This window comes from Photinus pyralis, unplaced genomic scaffold (assembly GCF_008802855.1).
Source record: "Photinus pyralis isolate 1611_PpyrPB1 unplaced genomic scaffold, Ppyr1.3 Ppyr1.4_LG2, whole genome shotgun sequence".
Lineage (NCBI taxonomy): Eukaryota > Metazoa > Arthropoda > Insecta > Coleoptera > Lampyridae > Photinus > Photinus pyralis.
In genome coordinates, this window is record NW_022170403.1 from 32,290,815 (window position 1) to 32,305,046 (window position 14,232).

A 14,232-nucleotide genomic window follows, 5' to 3' on the forward strand; every position below is an offset into this window, starting at 1 on the left:
GAGCTTTATGGGCGTTGGCTGCGCATTACATTTTTAAGAAATAAAAAATAAATTATTCGTCTGTCACTACTGTCTGTCCGTAACAGAATTTTTGAAATTCCAGTTTAAAAAAATTAATTTGAATAGTTTGTAACAAGTTTGTAAGTTCTCATGCAGAACAGTCATTAGTACATATATCTGTTTGATACGATATTTCATAAGAGACTGTTTCGGAAGATACTCACAGGAAATATATTCTTTCACAGTTTTCTTACAAATTAAAGGCAACTGTAAATTTAATAAAAAGATGCAAACCACCTATCGTTAAGTACGTGTAATAAAGGAGAGAACACGCCTATTTCTATTGCTTATATTGGCTGCCTGACAATTTCGTCAAGTGCATTGTCTTGGCTGTGGCACAACTCCACCTTTGAAATGTAGATCGTGCGCAAACTAAATTGTAATTTACTGTAGACGTACAAAGAATTGCCCGTTATGATAAAATGCACAGGCTGGCTAATTTCCGCTTGTCCAATTATAGAATTATCACAAACATGATTAGAAACTACGATTACACAGTACACTAATTCAAATAACCCGCGATAAATTGCGCCACCTATGCATATAAGGTGGTAATATTTGTTCAATATGTTGGCACGGTAAAAGAGATGGAGCTCAAATTTTCGTTTTAAGAAAAGGTAAGCAATTTTGAATTAAAAAACTAGTAAATATGTACTAACAATTGATGTAAAGTTACCTGAAAATATGAAACAAACTCAAAAGTTTGATGCTATTTTGTTTATTTAGCATTAACGATAGATGCTCGTTTGCAATCCACCATTACGAAGATGCTTGGTTTTTGTTTTGTTTTGTTATGATTTTTTATGCCTTGTAAACATTCTTTAAATGTTGAATAAACTTATAAAATCTCATTTTGTCTTGCTTTTTCCGGCAGGTTTAACTTATGGGCTCACATCAACACACAAAAATGGGCGAAGGTAGTAAACAAGTGAGAGTCGACAACTGGGGTATCTTTTTTCTTCAAAGGCTTCAGATGTTTTTTAACAAAACCGACTACTGTGATCTCACCTTACAGTTCGAGGGAAATGTACAATTAAAAGTGCATCGTCTCGTCATGAACGCGTGTACGGAATACTTTCGTGCGCTCGAGCAGAATTGTGAAATTGTGGACGACGTTTTAGTAATGCCCGCCGATTTACAGGCGGACGTTGTTTTACCAATCGTTAATTTTATGTATACGGGAATGTTAGAGTTTCATATGTCTATGTTTGATAAGCTGTACAAAACTGCCCATTTGATGAACATTACCGTACTCACGAAGTTGTTAGATGCACAGAAAGTTCCGATTTCACCGCTGCCTAAGCCCACGCATAAGAAGAATATGCAAATACCTCACACGTGGAATCTCCAAGGTAAGAATTAAATTAGCACTTAAGAAACTTTCATTCTTGTTATTATTGTAGACTGAGTTTACTAAGACTCTGGACTTAACAGGAGTCACAAAGACTTGCATAAATTTATGAGATTGTGATACCTGGGTATTATTCAATTTAATTTGTTGGTCCCTACCATTTGTAATCTGTTGTAATGATACAAAAATGCATTAATAATCTTTAGGAGAAGTTAATATCCATATTTTGAAGAGCCTTTAACGATCTGTGGTCGCTAACAGTTTCTAAGAGCTTCGAAAATCCTCCATGAGTTTATAAGCATATTTTATTATGCTGTTCAAGTCTTTCAAAACCTTGGAGAATCTTTCGGGGTTTTTAAGGGTCTCCAAAGGTATCAAATTTTAAGATCATCCACATCATGGAATCTTCTGAATCTTCATTTTTATTTTCGAATTGTTGAGTCTGAAGTTCTGAAGGTAAAATTGAATTGGTGCGGGAGATTTGAATTTTCTAATGTTTGCCATTTTGTATCGATTTCGTTTCTGAGGCCAATAGGGCCCTTATTGGTCGATAATTTTGCAATTGTGCTAGATCATGATTGGCTGCGCCCTTTTAAATATACAGGATGTAACCGCAAGCACCTCTAAAAAGCATTATGCGGGTCAGTCTATAATTAGGCGCGAGCCTGTTGAGGTCCCAAAACAAGAGACGGATAATAAATAAATAAATGTCAAACCTGCGACCCGTCACGATGATTGTTTATGGGTTTATGCAACTTCTTTATTCTTAATAGTTAAATCTTAATTTGTAATTGTTATAAAATAAAAAGATAAAGGTAGAATGTCTAATGATAGCGTTTCTCCAATTTTATAGTTCCTAATAAATTCGTATCGTAATTCTTTTCTTAGTACACGACCTTGAAAGTTGCCACCTTTGTTAAGTTCTGGGTATGGGTCTGATCATTTACAGTTGTGTTACGTGGGTTTTGAAACTCTTCATTCTTGTATCTATTCTTCAAGAAGACAATTTTTAAAAACCCGTTTTTTGGGGAAGTAGCTTAGTAGTTCAGACAATATATAATTTTAGGATGCAAAATTCATGGTAGTTCTGGACATAGGCTTGTTTTCTGTGTCTATGAATCCGAATTTTCAACTTCCCACGAAAAATTCCCCCCGCAACCCCCCCAAATTTTGAAAAAAAGAAAAAATAACGTTTTTTGAAAAATAACGTTATTTTGTGTATTTCAGAGATAAACTATCTGGAAATTCGGAAACTAGACAAAATTTGCGACAAAAAGACAAAAAGAGTAGGGCGTTCGCGCCTTGGTGCCGCATGCACGTCAGGACGATAACGCAGACTGTCTCATCCTTAATACAGAAAATTGAAATGGCATCAATTTATCCATCGGTGATTATTGTCGGCGAAAATATAGATTTATTAGTTCTTGCTCAATCCGCCAATATTTACTTCATGAAGCCTGACATAGGCAAAGTTTCAAAACAGATCTACTCGCCCTTTGGTCTTGAAGAAAACACTGGCTACTGGCTACAAATATACTATTTTTACTTTACATCTGTGATTTTTGGCCATGGTCCAGCTTTTCTAGAGTCCGAAAACACGGAAGATTTGTCAGATTAGTCGTTTCTAAGCTTCCTTTTTGGTCTTCCTTCAACGATGGATCAATCAATCTACTTTAAAAACGGGACTTTGAAACAAATTAAATCTTTTTCGCGAATGAACCTAATTTTCAGCAGTGACATAGATAAACCTGGGCCATCAGTTGCGGTTAAACGGTAAAGAGTAATTTAAACTTTTTTTTAAATAATTTAATTTATGTTTAGTAATAAAAGTCTATATTTTTAAAATCTTAATTCTGAACTTGTCTGAAAATAGGTGGGGAAAAGTTGGAGGTTGAGGGTTGACTTCCAGATGCTGAAAAATAAGAGCGATTAAAGGAGGGAGGGGGTTAAAACGAAAGGTAAATCCTTAGATTAGGAAAGAGTATGGATACCGCGTATGCCGTACAGCCCGTGTATGAATCGTGTTACCTTTTTAAACAAGTCCGCCATTTTATATGTGGCACATATGTCATTAAAGTAACATCGTTTTTTACGAGTTTTTGCGCTTAAATTGAGAGGAAATACACAAACAACAACTTAAAATCATGGTGAAATGTGCATATTGTGGATGCAAAAGCCGGAGTGAGAAGGAGGAACCGGGAATTTCATTTCAAACGTAAATATTGAAAATGTGCCTAATGCCGTTACCACGTATTTTCCTATTTTTCCTCATAAAGTTTTTTCTTTGAATATTCTTCTTTTAATATGTTAAAATTCATAGCTTAATGAGCGACTTGACTTAATTTCTTACAACAGGACCAATCCCATGCATTCAAATTTTGATAACAAACGTTTTCAAGGACGGAATTATTCAATAAACTCCATAGACGTAGTCATTAGCACTCCGCGTTTTTCAAAGAGAAAATTGGTACGGAAACGGCTTTACGTGAAAAATCAAACAGAAAGCAAAGAAGATTCTTATTTTATCACAGTCTTTAGCTGGAGGGACAGTTAGTTTTGAAGGCATTTTCGAAAAAAGATGAGAGGAAGTTTCGTTTATACCCGTGTCTGATTAATAAATAGCGCAACGCACGAATTTCATTCGTATGTTCAACTTCAACGTGATTTATTAGCTATAATAGGTGCTTCTGCCACTATTCGCATTTACGGATGCTACGACACTGGCCAATGTCAATATGTGGCAGCTGGTAACACTACCGCTAGTGAATTATGCGTCCATATTCTTTCCTTGTCTAAGGGTAAATCGGATGGAGGGAGAGCGAACACGAACGCCGTGGGTTGTTAAGCGAAGTGCGCCTGAATCGCCAATGAGCATACTTCAACGCACGCCAGCGCCCCCTATGTGCGTAGTACGTAAACAAGTTTTAGGACGTTTTTGGTTGCATACTATATTACATTTCAAATTTGTAGGTATTTTATTCGTGAAACCACAAAAAAAAACGATTTCTATTTTCTTAACATATTTTTTTCTTATTCTCAAGATTTGGGAGGGTTGCGGAGGGAATTTTTGGTGGGAAGTTAAAACTACCATTAATTTTGCAAGCTAAGTTCCTCATATGTTCTTTATTGCCTGGACTAGCTCCCAAACAAAAAAAAAAAGATGCAAATCACAATTAAACAGGTCAAGTCAGAAGATAGCTAGATTAAGGAATGTATGGCTTTTGCATATTTATGTTGAGAAGACAATTTCAAATACAAGTTTTCTTTTAAAGGTAAAAAAATTTCTGCAAAAACAATGGATCCTGACCTACCTGCACCGCTTCCTGGTCGTAAAATACCGGTGTGGAAAAGAAAAAGTGCCCCATCAAGTTTACAGCATGGATTATCTTCAAATTTCTATCAGGAAACAAAAAAGCAGTCAGCCTCCGACTCGCTTGCTTATTTTGACAATGCACCAAAACCAACACGATTTGAATGGCCAGATGATGATATTGCAACTTTAAACGTTTTTGGAGGATCATTCGATGACATTTCCTACACTAGTAAACCGCTAATGACGAAGAGTGACGAGCCGAAACCTAGCACATCATTTGATTCGAATGATTCAAATCGACTGTCGCCTTGTTATGATGACACATCACTCGACACAGATGATATGAAGGACTATGTTAAGGAACAAAGAATACGTTCAGGTCTAACAGACGACTACTATGATGGTGGTGACGAATTAGGTGCGAGAAATTCGTTAAAAAGGAAATCCACACAAGACCAAACCCCTTCCAAGAAAGTCCGTTTTAACACCAGCGAAAAGGAAAATCAGAAGGGCCCCAAAATTAGTATTACTCCAACGGGAAAATTGACATCCGATGTCGACCACACAAAAATTATATCCGAAGTGTTAAAAAAGTATCCAAACTTGGTGAAGAAAAATAAAAACATAAGATTGAAGATACTGTCCAAAAGGGACAATGTGCCGACACCTGTTGCATTGGAGCAAGTCATGAAGCCCATACTGAAGAAAAAAATTCTTTCTCCCGTGATTGGAGCTAAAGTTAATGACGATAAAGGCGATGAAGGGCCTTGGAGGTGTAGTCTGTGCAGTACTCCCGAGGAACCGGTTGATTTTGTTTTGTATTATCTGTTTCGGAAGCACATGGCTGATTTGCATCATGAAAAATTTGACTCGAGGATGTGCAAATATTGTGGCTATAAAACCAACAAAAGCAACCTACTAATTTATCACCAATACACTAGACACGGCGTGAAACCACCACCCCAATATAAGTTCCCAAAATGTAATTCGTGCCCGTACATTGCACTCTCCGAATCATTGCTGCTTAAACACAAAATGAACCACGGCAAGTACGAACTGCAGTGTCTGGAGTGCAAGGTGGCGTTCATCAATCAACCAGCTCTCACAGCTCATTCGTTAATCACCGGTCACAATGGCAAGCTGGGCAGGAATAGCTTCGATTGTCAGTATTGCACGAAAAAGTTCCACTCCGGTTCTACATTGTTCACGCATATTAAGACCCAACATCGCGACGAAGCACGCCGAGATGGTATAGTGAGCATCGACGAAATGGAAGATTCGGAAGATGACGACGATCAAGCCGAATACATTGTCCCAGAAATCAGATCTGACAAAAAAGAGAAAGTAAAAATATTATCGAATGTCAAATTATCCTCAATGGAAACGCAGGCGGCAGGTGTTGAACCTTTAGCAATTGAACGCAGCTCCGAAGCAGACTCGCTCAACAATGTCGCGTCGGGTATCGCCACAAGCCTAGGATTAGTTGACGTCGTGGTACTTGACGAAAACGATCAATACATTTTGCAAGCAAATAATCAACAATCAATCTCTCAGGGAGAATCCGAATTTATTCTGCCCGATCTGCAGGACGCACGTTTTACAACCCATCAGCAGGTGATTACATCCGAACAGAATGTAATCACTCAATCGATGCTGCATAACACGGACATAACTTCGACCGATGAATTAGTTATGGTGTTGACCGATCACGATTACGGCGACGGCAATAATGAAATAATGTCCAATGAAAATTCGAACATTGTCGTCTTATACTCGCATCCCATCGAAGGACAAGAGAACCAATTCATAACCTCCCAAGGGAACATAATGCTAACCTCCCAGGCGGGCATAATAGAGTTAAGAAATACGAACGCAGTCGTTTCGTCCACCGCTTCATTTGTGAACAGTTCACAAATTGAATCGATTGAGATGATTCAACGAGAGATCAATCAACATCCTGGGGTGCAGGTAGAACAAGAATTACCTCAAGATATGGTCATTTTGAATGATAAAGAGAAGGAGGTCGCCGATAATAGGGCTTTGGAACAAGAGTTATCTGCAGATATGGTAACGGTGGAAAAAAATACGGACGTTATAGATAATGCTGTTTTGGACCAAGAGTTAACTACTGACATGGCAGCTGCAGACAAGGAGGTTATGGATGACACAGAGTTGGAACAAGAGTTGTGTTCGGACATGGCTGCGTTGGCCGATAAAGAGAAAGAAGTAGAAGATGACAATGTTTTAGAACACGCATCAACTATTGAGAATGTTGAGAACAGTGAGACTGACCAACCTCAAGTAAATCAAAATGAGAATGAAGTAGTTGATGAAACAATTGATGTCCCTCCTTCGGAACCTAATGACCTACCCTTGGCTTCTATTGAGGCAGTTGAAGAGACTGTGGTATGTATTTTATTGTTATAAATTTCACGTCCCATTTTTAGCGCATTTCCACAAAAATAAAAACAAATGCGCTATTGTGGCCACTTCGTCCGTCCGTCCGCTCGTTTTGAGACGCTACTAGTTTTTTATCTTAAGAGCTATTGTTCTACTTTTTTCGCTATTTGGTTCGTTATGGTGTCGAGTCTTGCACTAAGGAAGGAATTTTTTCTGTACCGCTTACAAAAAAAGTTATTTAGGCCAGTAAATGAACGTGGAATACGGCGATACTGTGTAATTTTCCGCGTCTCCACCGAATCGCATGAAAATCTGGATTTAGGTTCTACTTACCCTCCACTTCAAAGTTAAAGCCCAGGGTTGCTTTTACTTGGGTGGTGAATGCCACCCCTTCTCGGGGGGGGGGGGGGGGGGAAGATACGTTCAAAATTGATAAATTGAGTAATTCTAAGCAACTTTTGTTCTATAGAGTTTTTTCACTAAGTCAATAGTTTTCGAGTTATTTGCGAGTGAAAATGTTCATTTTTCAACAAAAAAACTACGTTTTCAGACGGTTTTTCGCAATTTCCTTTTTTTGAACGTATCCCCCCCCCCCCCGCGAGGAGGGGTGGCATTCACCCCCCAAGTAAAAGCAACCCTGGGCTCAAGTTCACCTTTGAAGTAGAGGGTAAGAGGAACCAAAATCCAAATTTTGAAGCAAATCCGTCGAGGCGCGAATAATTACACGGCAAAACGGTCATTTACTGGGCTAATTGTAAAAAAACAAAAAACCCTTTTTTACATGTTCCATAATTTTACACATTTGCCGTTTATTAATGAACCTAGAGATCGTTTATAATTTTGCATTGCTGTCTGTCGTCTGCCTGTTGGTCTGTCCGTCTGTTCCTTTGTCTGTCTGTCCCTCTATCTGTCCGTGTGAACAATAACTTTGTTTAGAAATGTTCGATCGCTTTTACATCTCCGTTAGTTATGAACTGAATTGCATGAAATTCAATATGGGCATAGCTTTAGCCATATAATAATAATAATAATAATAATAATAATAATAATATTTATTGATGTTTTACACATGGTGTTTACACAAGTCATTTTAAGTATGCAATGTAAGAGACAAACGAATATAATAAATTACAAACAAACATAATAATTATACAAACTATTACATTATATCACAACATTTATTCGTCAAAAATTCTTCTAGTGAATAGAAAGCCTTTTTTATTAGATATGATTTAATTTTAGATTTAAACTCCATTTCATTGCAATGTTTGAGAGCGGTGGGCAACATATTAAAAAATTTTATGGCTAAAAAATTAGGGCCGTACTGACTTTTTTTAAGACGTAAATAAGTAGGTACGTAATAATGCATATTTCGCGTATCGTAATTGTGAAAGTCCGAGTGGCATTTAAATTTTTGGCAATTACTTTTCATATAAATCATACAGGTATATATGTAAAGTGAGGGTAAGGTTAATATTTCCAAATCTGTGAAGACTTGCCTTGCCTGCAATCAGATTGATAGTCTAGATTAGCCAATATTCTAACCACTCTTCTTTGTATTTTAAAGATTCTAGATACAGAGGAGCAGTGACCCCATATTAAAATACCATAATTCATTATGGCATGGAATAATCCGAAGTACGCAGTGCACGTAACTTCCGGAAAAACATGGTTTGTTAAATTACGGAGTAAGAACACAGTTCTGTTCAGTTTTGAGGAGAGCTCGTCAATATGGCGTGTCCATGAAAGTGTGGAGTCCAGATAGACGCCTAGAAATTTCACCGGCGTTTGGTTAATTACATCAGTGTCCCTTCTCATCGTAAAAGTTAAAACTTCTGTTTTGTCTTCATTTAGAGGCAACTTGTTCAAGTGGAACCAAGACTTGGACTGCCCTTGAAGATCTATACTTCTTATATTTGTTATTTCTAGACTAGAACCAGAGCTTAGTATTGTAGTGTCATCGGCATATAATATGAAATGACCATTCAATGTAGAAGGCAAGTCATTTATATAAATTAAGAAAAGCACAGGCCCTAAAATGGAACCTTGTGGAACACCAGACTGTACACATATTTCTTTTGAGAATAAACCGTTATATCTAACAGTTTGAGAACGTTCTTCGAGATATGATTGCATGAGTTTAATGGAAATTGCATCAAAATTATATGCTTTGAACTTATTTAACAAGATCTGATGATTTACACAATCAAAAGCTTTGCTTAAATCTAGAAAAGTTGCTGTTGTATAATTATTTTCATTAAATGTAATTAAGATTGTACTAGATAGATCTACAAGGGCGTCCGTCGTTGACTTTTTTGATCTAAAACCGTATTGTGCATTATTAAAAATATTATTGACCTCAAAATAATTCAGTATGCGATTTTTTAAGATCTTTTCAAAAATTTTTGAAAAGAAAAAATGGGAATATTGATATCGGCCTATAATTTGAAACATCCTCTTTGTCGCCCTTTTTAAACAAAGGTAAAATTATAGACCGTTTCAATGCCTTTGGAAACGTCCCTTCCCTAAAACACTCATTAATTAACACTGTTAGTGGTAATACAATTAAATCTCTTAGACATTTTACAATTTTTGCAGAAAGATCATATATGTCATTTACTATTAGGTAAAGACGTAATGGCGTCTCTTACCTCAATGATGCTTACTTCGTGCAAACAAAATTTAAGTGGGGAGCCGGATTATTAATCCGACTAAATGAGCTCGTGCTTAATGTTGCAGAAGAAGTAGAATTAATTCTGTTGGTGATTTTCGCTGGAATTTCTTTAAAATATGTATTAAACTCTTCAGGTGTTAGGTTCGATAGACTTTCCTGACGATTAGTGTTTCTAGAAGAATCGATAATCGACCACATGGCCTTACTAGAATTTTTGGCATTGTTGATAAATGATTTGTTTGCACACATTTTCGCTTTCCTTAGTTCAGTACGATATGTTTGTCTAAAATTATTCCTAAGTGTACGTAGGGGACTGGTATTGTATGCTTTATAAACATCATTTATCAGTGAGAGTTTATCCCTCATCCTACTTAAATGCTGGTTAAACCAGGAAATTGATTTTTGATTTTTATTAAAATGTTTACACTTAACTGGTAAACAATTATCAAATTCTTGTAGAATTATATTAAAAAATGTATTAAACCTAACCTCGCTGGGACTACTAGAATCTTTTAAAAAACGATCTATTACAGAAACATGTTCAAGGTTTACCTTGAAATTAACAAAGATGTTATCGATACAATTCTGCTTCCTTGCTGTCGAATATCATTTGATCAAAATCAAATGACGATAGCAGATCAGTTAAATGAGTCGTTTCAGTTTCAGTCGTTCCAAACTTAACATTGAAATCTCCAACTATCATCCATTTCTTCTTCAAATTTATTGACAATAACAGTCTATTGATCGTTTGAATAAAACAATTATGATCGCCTGCAGGAGACCTATATACACAAATTATTGCCAAATTCAGAGAGTCTCAACGCCACAGAGTTCGCACTGTTTTGGGTGTTTTTTTGACTACAGTAGTCAATGTTTCCATCTTACTTTTGTCTTCCGGAACATTATAGATTTAATTCGTGGACAAAATTTCATTAACGTTAGCTACAGGTATATTATTTCCGCGATTTGTACTTCTATCAATAGATGTCGGAACAGGATTATTTTTCGAATTGGACGCGGGCGTATCAGTCTTAAACTTAATCCAAGGTTGGTAATTTTTTGAACGGGTTTAGTGATTACATTATCTACTTTTTTGGTAATTTTAGATTCTCCTTTGGTAGATGGCTTATTGTCTTTAACAAAATCGCGCGACCCACCACTCCCGATTTTTTGAATTAGTGCGAAGATTTGCTCGTTTATATTTTAATTAGATCGTCTTTTTGTTTAATTATTACTTTTAAGTATTTATTCTCTACCTGTATGGGAGTCAGGTTTGAAACGTCTTCATCCATGAGGTGGGCAGTGTCACTGGATAGGTTATCTTCAGTATTTAACTTGTGGTCAATGTTGTTATCGAGGTTATCACAACACATAAATTCTTTACCATTATTTGTACGAATTCCATTACACTGTTTTTCAGTGCAACGGTCGTGAAATTCACTTTTGCAGTTTACACATTTAACACCCTCAAAAACTTTACTTTTGCAACGCTTGCAAAACGCGTCCGCTTTGTCGCCCGCCATGCCAAAAGTTGAGTCGAATCGATTCAAAATTGGGAACTTGGAATAAAAGCAAATTTAACGCCAATTTCAAATTTTGGTTTTGCGCATGCGCAGTGCCGACTTTCTTATTTATGGAGGGATTTAAATGAAATTTGATACATAGCCATTTGGAATAAAAGCAAATTTAACGCCAATTTCAATTTTGGTTTTGCGCATGCGCAGTGCCAACTTTCTTATTTAGAAAAGCATTGAAATGAAACTCTTCTTATAAATTGAAATTGAAGTAGCACATCAAAAATGGATTGCACATGTGCAACGCTATCTTTCATATTTGTGGCCGGATTTTTACTTTTTTGGGCCTCAAAAAAAGGCAGTATAACCTTCCTTTTTTTCCAAGAATCGACTGCACCAAAATTTCTAGGGAAAGCACTTTTTCTTATTAATTTAGGTGCGTAGAATCTAAAACGGTTCGTACTTTTTCGATTAGACGTCTCAATCAAAAGTTATGGGCAAAAAACCAATTTCGACAAAAAATTCAAAGGGCTGTAACTTTTGAACTAGTGGCCCAATCTTGGAACTGTTTGAAATTATGGATTCTACAGGCCACATTCTATAAGAAAATTTTTTTCCGGGTCGATCTGAGACAATTTTTTTTCGCGCCTCAAAAAAAGGCAGTGTATAACCTTCCTTTTTTACCAAAAATCGACTGCACCAAAATTTCTCGGGAAAACATTTTTTCTTATTAATTTTGGTGCGTAGAATCCAAAACAATTCGTACTTTTTCGATCAGACTTCTCAATCAAAAGTTATGGACTAGAACCCAATTTCGAAAGAAAATTCAAAGGGCTGTAACTTTTGAACTAGTAGCCCAATCTTGGAACTGTTTGAAATTATGGATTCTACAGGCCACATTCTATAAGAAATTTTTTTTTCCGGGTCGATCTGAGACAATTTTTTTTGCGGGCCTCAAAAAAAGGCAGTGTATAACCTTCCTTTTTTACCAAAAATCGACTACACCAAAATTTTTCAGGAAAACACTTTTTCTTATTAATTTTGGTGCGTAGAATCCAAAACAATTCGTACTTTTCCGATCAGACTTCTCAATCAAAAGTTATAGACTTGAAACCAATTTCGAAAGAAAATTCAAAGGGCTATAACTTTTGAAATAGTCGCCCAATCTTGGAACTGTTTGAAATTATGGATTCTACAGGCCACATTCGATAAGAAAATTTTTTTTCCGGGTCGATCTGAGACAATTTTTTGTTCGGGCCTCAAAAAAAGGCAGTGTATAACCTTCCTTTTTTACCAAAAAAGTTGCATCTTACAAATAGGAAATGAATGCAAGTGGAAATGCGCTTTATGTAAATCGTTTACGATTACTTTTTAACTTATTATAAAATATTTGGAGTTTGTAATCAATAATGTTATGTTTCAAGGACAACACTATAGAGCATAGAAGCTGTGAAAATAGTGCCGAAGAACCACTACCACCTGCACCTGTCGACGATGAAAATACAGCAAATCCTGAGGGAGAGGACATTCAAGAAAATCAAGATTCTACTCATTCAGTTCAAGAGGAAGATACCGCTATTGGGGAAATGGCTCAAAAACAGTTGCCTGATGAAGTTTGTATTGAGAGTGGTGAACAGGCAACTGAAGAAACTGCCCCGATCAATAACACAACAGAAACTGATCTCCCAATCGATAAAGTACACGATGAAGCAACTTCAGAAGAGCAAGTAGATAGTCAAGAGAAACCAACTCATGATGATGAGCAACCTGAAGAGGCGCCGTCGCAAGTTGTCCACGAGACCGATCCTCATATGGATACACCGGACATGTCTCAATCAAGCGAAGCAGAAAGTCCAAGGGAGAATTCGCAGGACAAACCGAATGGCGATGACGAAAACACAGCGTCATTGGATGCTCCCTCGGAAACTATATCAGAAACTAAGAGGAAAACCTTTTCAAAGATAATGCTGGATAAGTCGGCAAAAATAATTTTGGAAGATTGGGAGGATACAGATTCCCAACAATCGGATACAAAGTCGACGAATGTGAATAAATTAATTGATGATTGGGATGATGATGAAGATGAGAGAAAAAATTAGGTTTCATTGCATGTTCATTGTACAGAAATTAGTTGATTTGAATGGCACTCTAAATTATGGACGTCGATTATTACAACTTTATTGAAAGGTGCAGTGACTCAGTGAGTACAACATTGTTTTAATGTTTACCCATATATTTGCCAACAAATTATTATGGAGCCTCTGTAACTTATGTGAACCACAACAAATTTTTTTTTGTTGAATTTGGTACACACTATACAACATTGCAAGTTATATCTGAATGTTTACTAGAAACAATAAGGCACACTGTTCATTGTACATAAAAATGTTTATTTTGTTTCTATTTTATCAATTCTTTTTTTTATTATACATTGAGTAGGAAAGGCAATGTTATATGGTCTAGACTAATAAAGAAGTGTACGATTTACTCTTGATCAGTTTTTAAGTAAATTTTCTGGACTCATTCTCAATAAAACTAAACCGGCGTCGTGTTAGTTTAATAAAGCTAAACGGGAAACAATTAGTGCTGAAGGTAGAAGTAGACACTAGATCTTTTTGTGAGTCATTGTATTTGACCCATTTTCATTTCACTCCCCTATATAAAGCTTGCATCATTCTGCTCTGCCACTTAATAAATTTACTAAAGTATTAATTATCCAGTTAATTTCATAAATATAAATAGAACAAAATGTTATGTTATTTAGGCAATAGAAAAGGATGTCAATATAAAAGCCGAAAAATTCAAAAATTGCACCTCCCCCCCAAATTAACTATGCACATTTTTACTAGTTTTTGTAACACCAAAAGAAGATAAACAATGGCCATTTATTCAACACAAGAACAAGCTTTCTTCACTCCAT

The 14,232-nt window shown here is 36.2% G+C and overlaps 1 protein-coding gene across 1 annotated transcript; it reads left to right on the forward strand.

The window, feature by feature from the left end:
• The first annotated feature begins 601 nt into the window (after positions 1 to 601).
• On the forward strand, positions 602 to 13,799 carry LOC116162801 (centrosome-associated zinc finger protein CP190). Its single transcript, XM_031476517.1, has 4 exons — positions 602 to 677; positions 935 to 1,412; positions 4,684 to 7,130; positions 12,737 to 13,799. The coding sequence occupies exons 2-4, from the start codon at positions 944 to 946 to the stop codon at positions 13,409 to 13,411; spliced, it is 3,591 nt and encodes a 1,196-aa protein (XP_031332377.1). The 5' UTR covers positions 602 to 677; positions 935 to 943; the 3' UTR covers positions 13,412 to 13,799.
• The last annotated feature ends 433 nt before the right edge of the window (positions 13,800 to 14,232 follow it).

What these genes read in the sequence shown, in the direction of transcription:
- LOC116162801 (XM_031476517.1), top strand. Translation starts at nt 944, where the DNA reads ATGGGCTCACATCAACACACAAAAATGGGCGAAGGTAGTAAACAAGTG. An exon ending in TCACACGTGGAATCTCCAAG is followed by an intron (nt 1,413 to 4,683) that starts GTAAGAATTAAA and finishes TTTCTTTTAAAG; the next exon opens with GTAAAAAAATTTCTGCAAAA. An exon ending in AGGCAGTTGAAGAGACTGTG is followed by an intron (nt 7,131 to 12,736) that starts GTATGTATTTTA and finishes TTATGTTTCAAG; the next exon opens with GACAACACTATAGAGCATAG.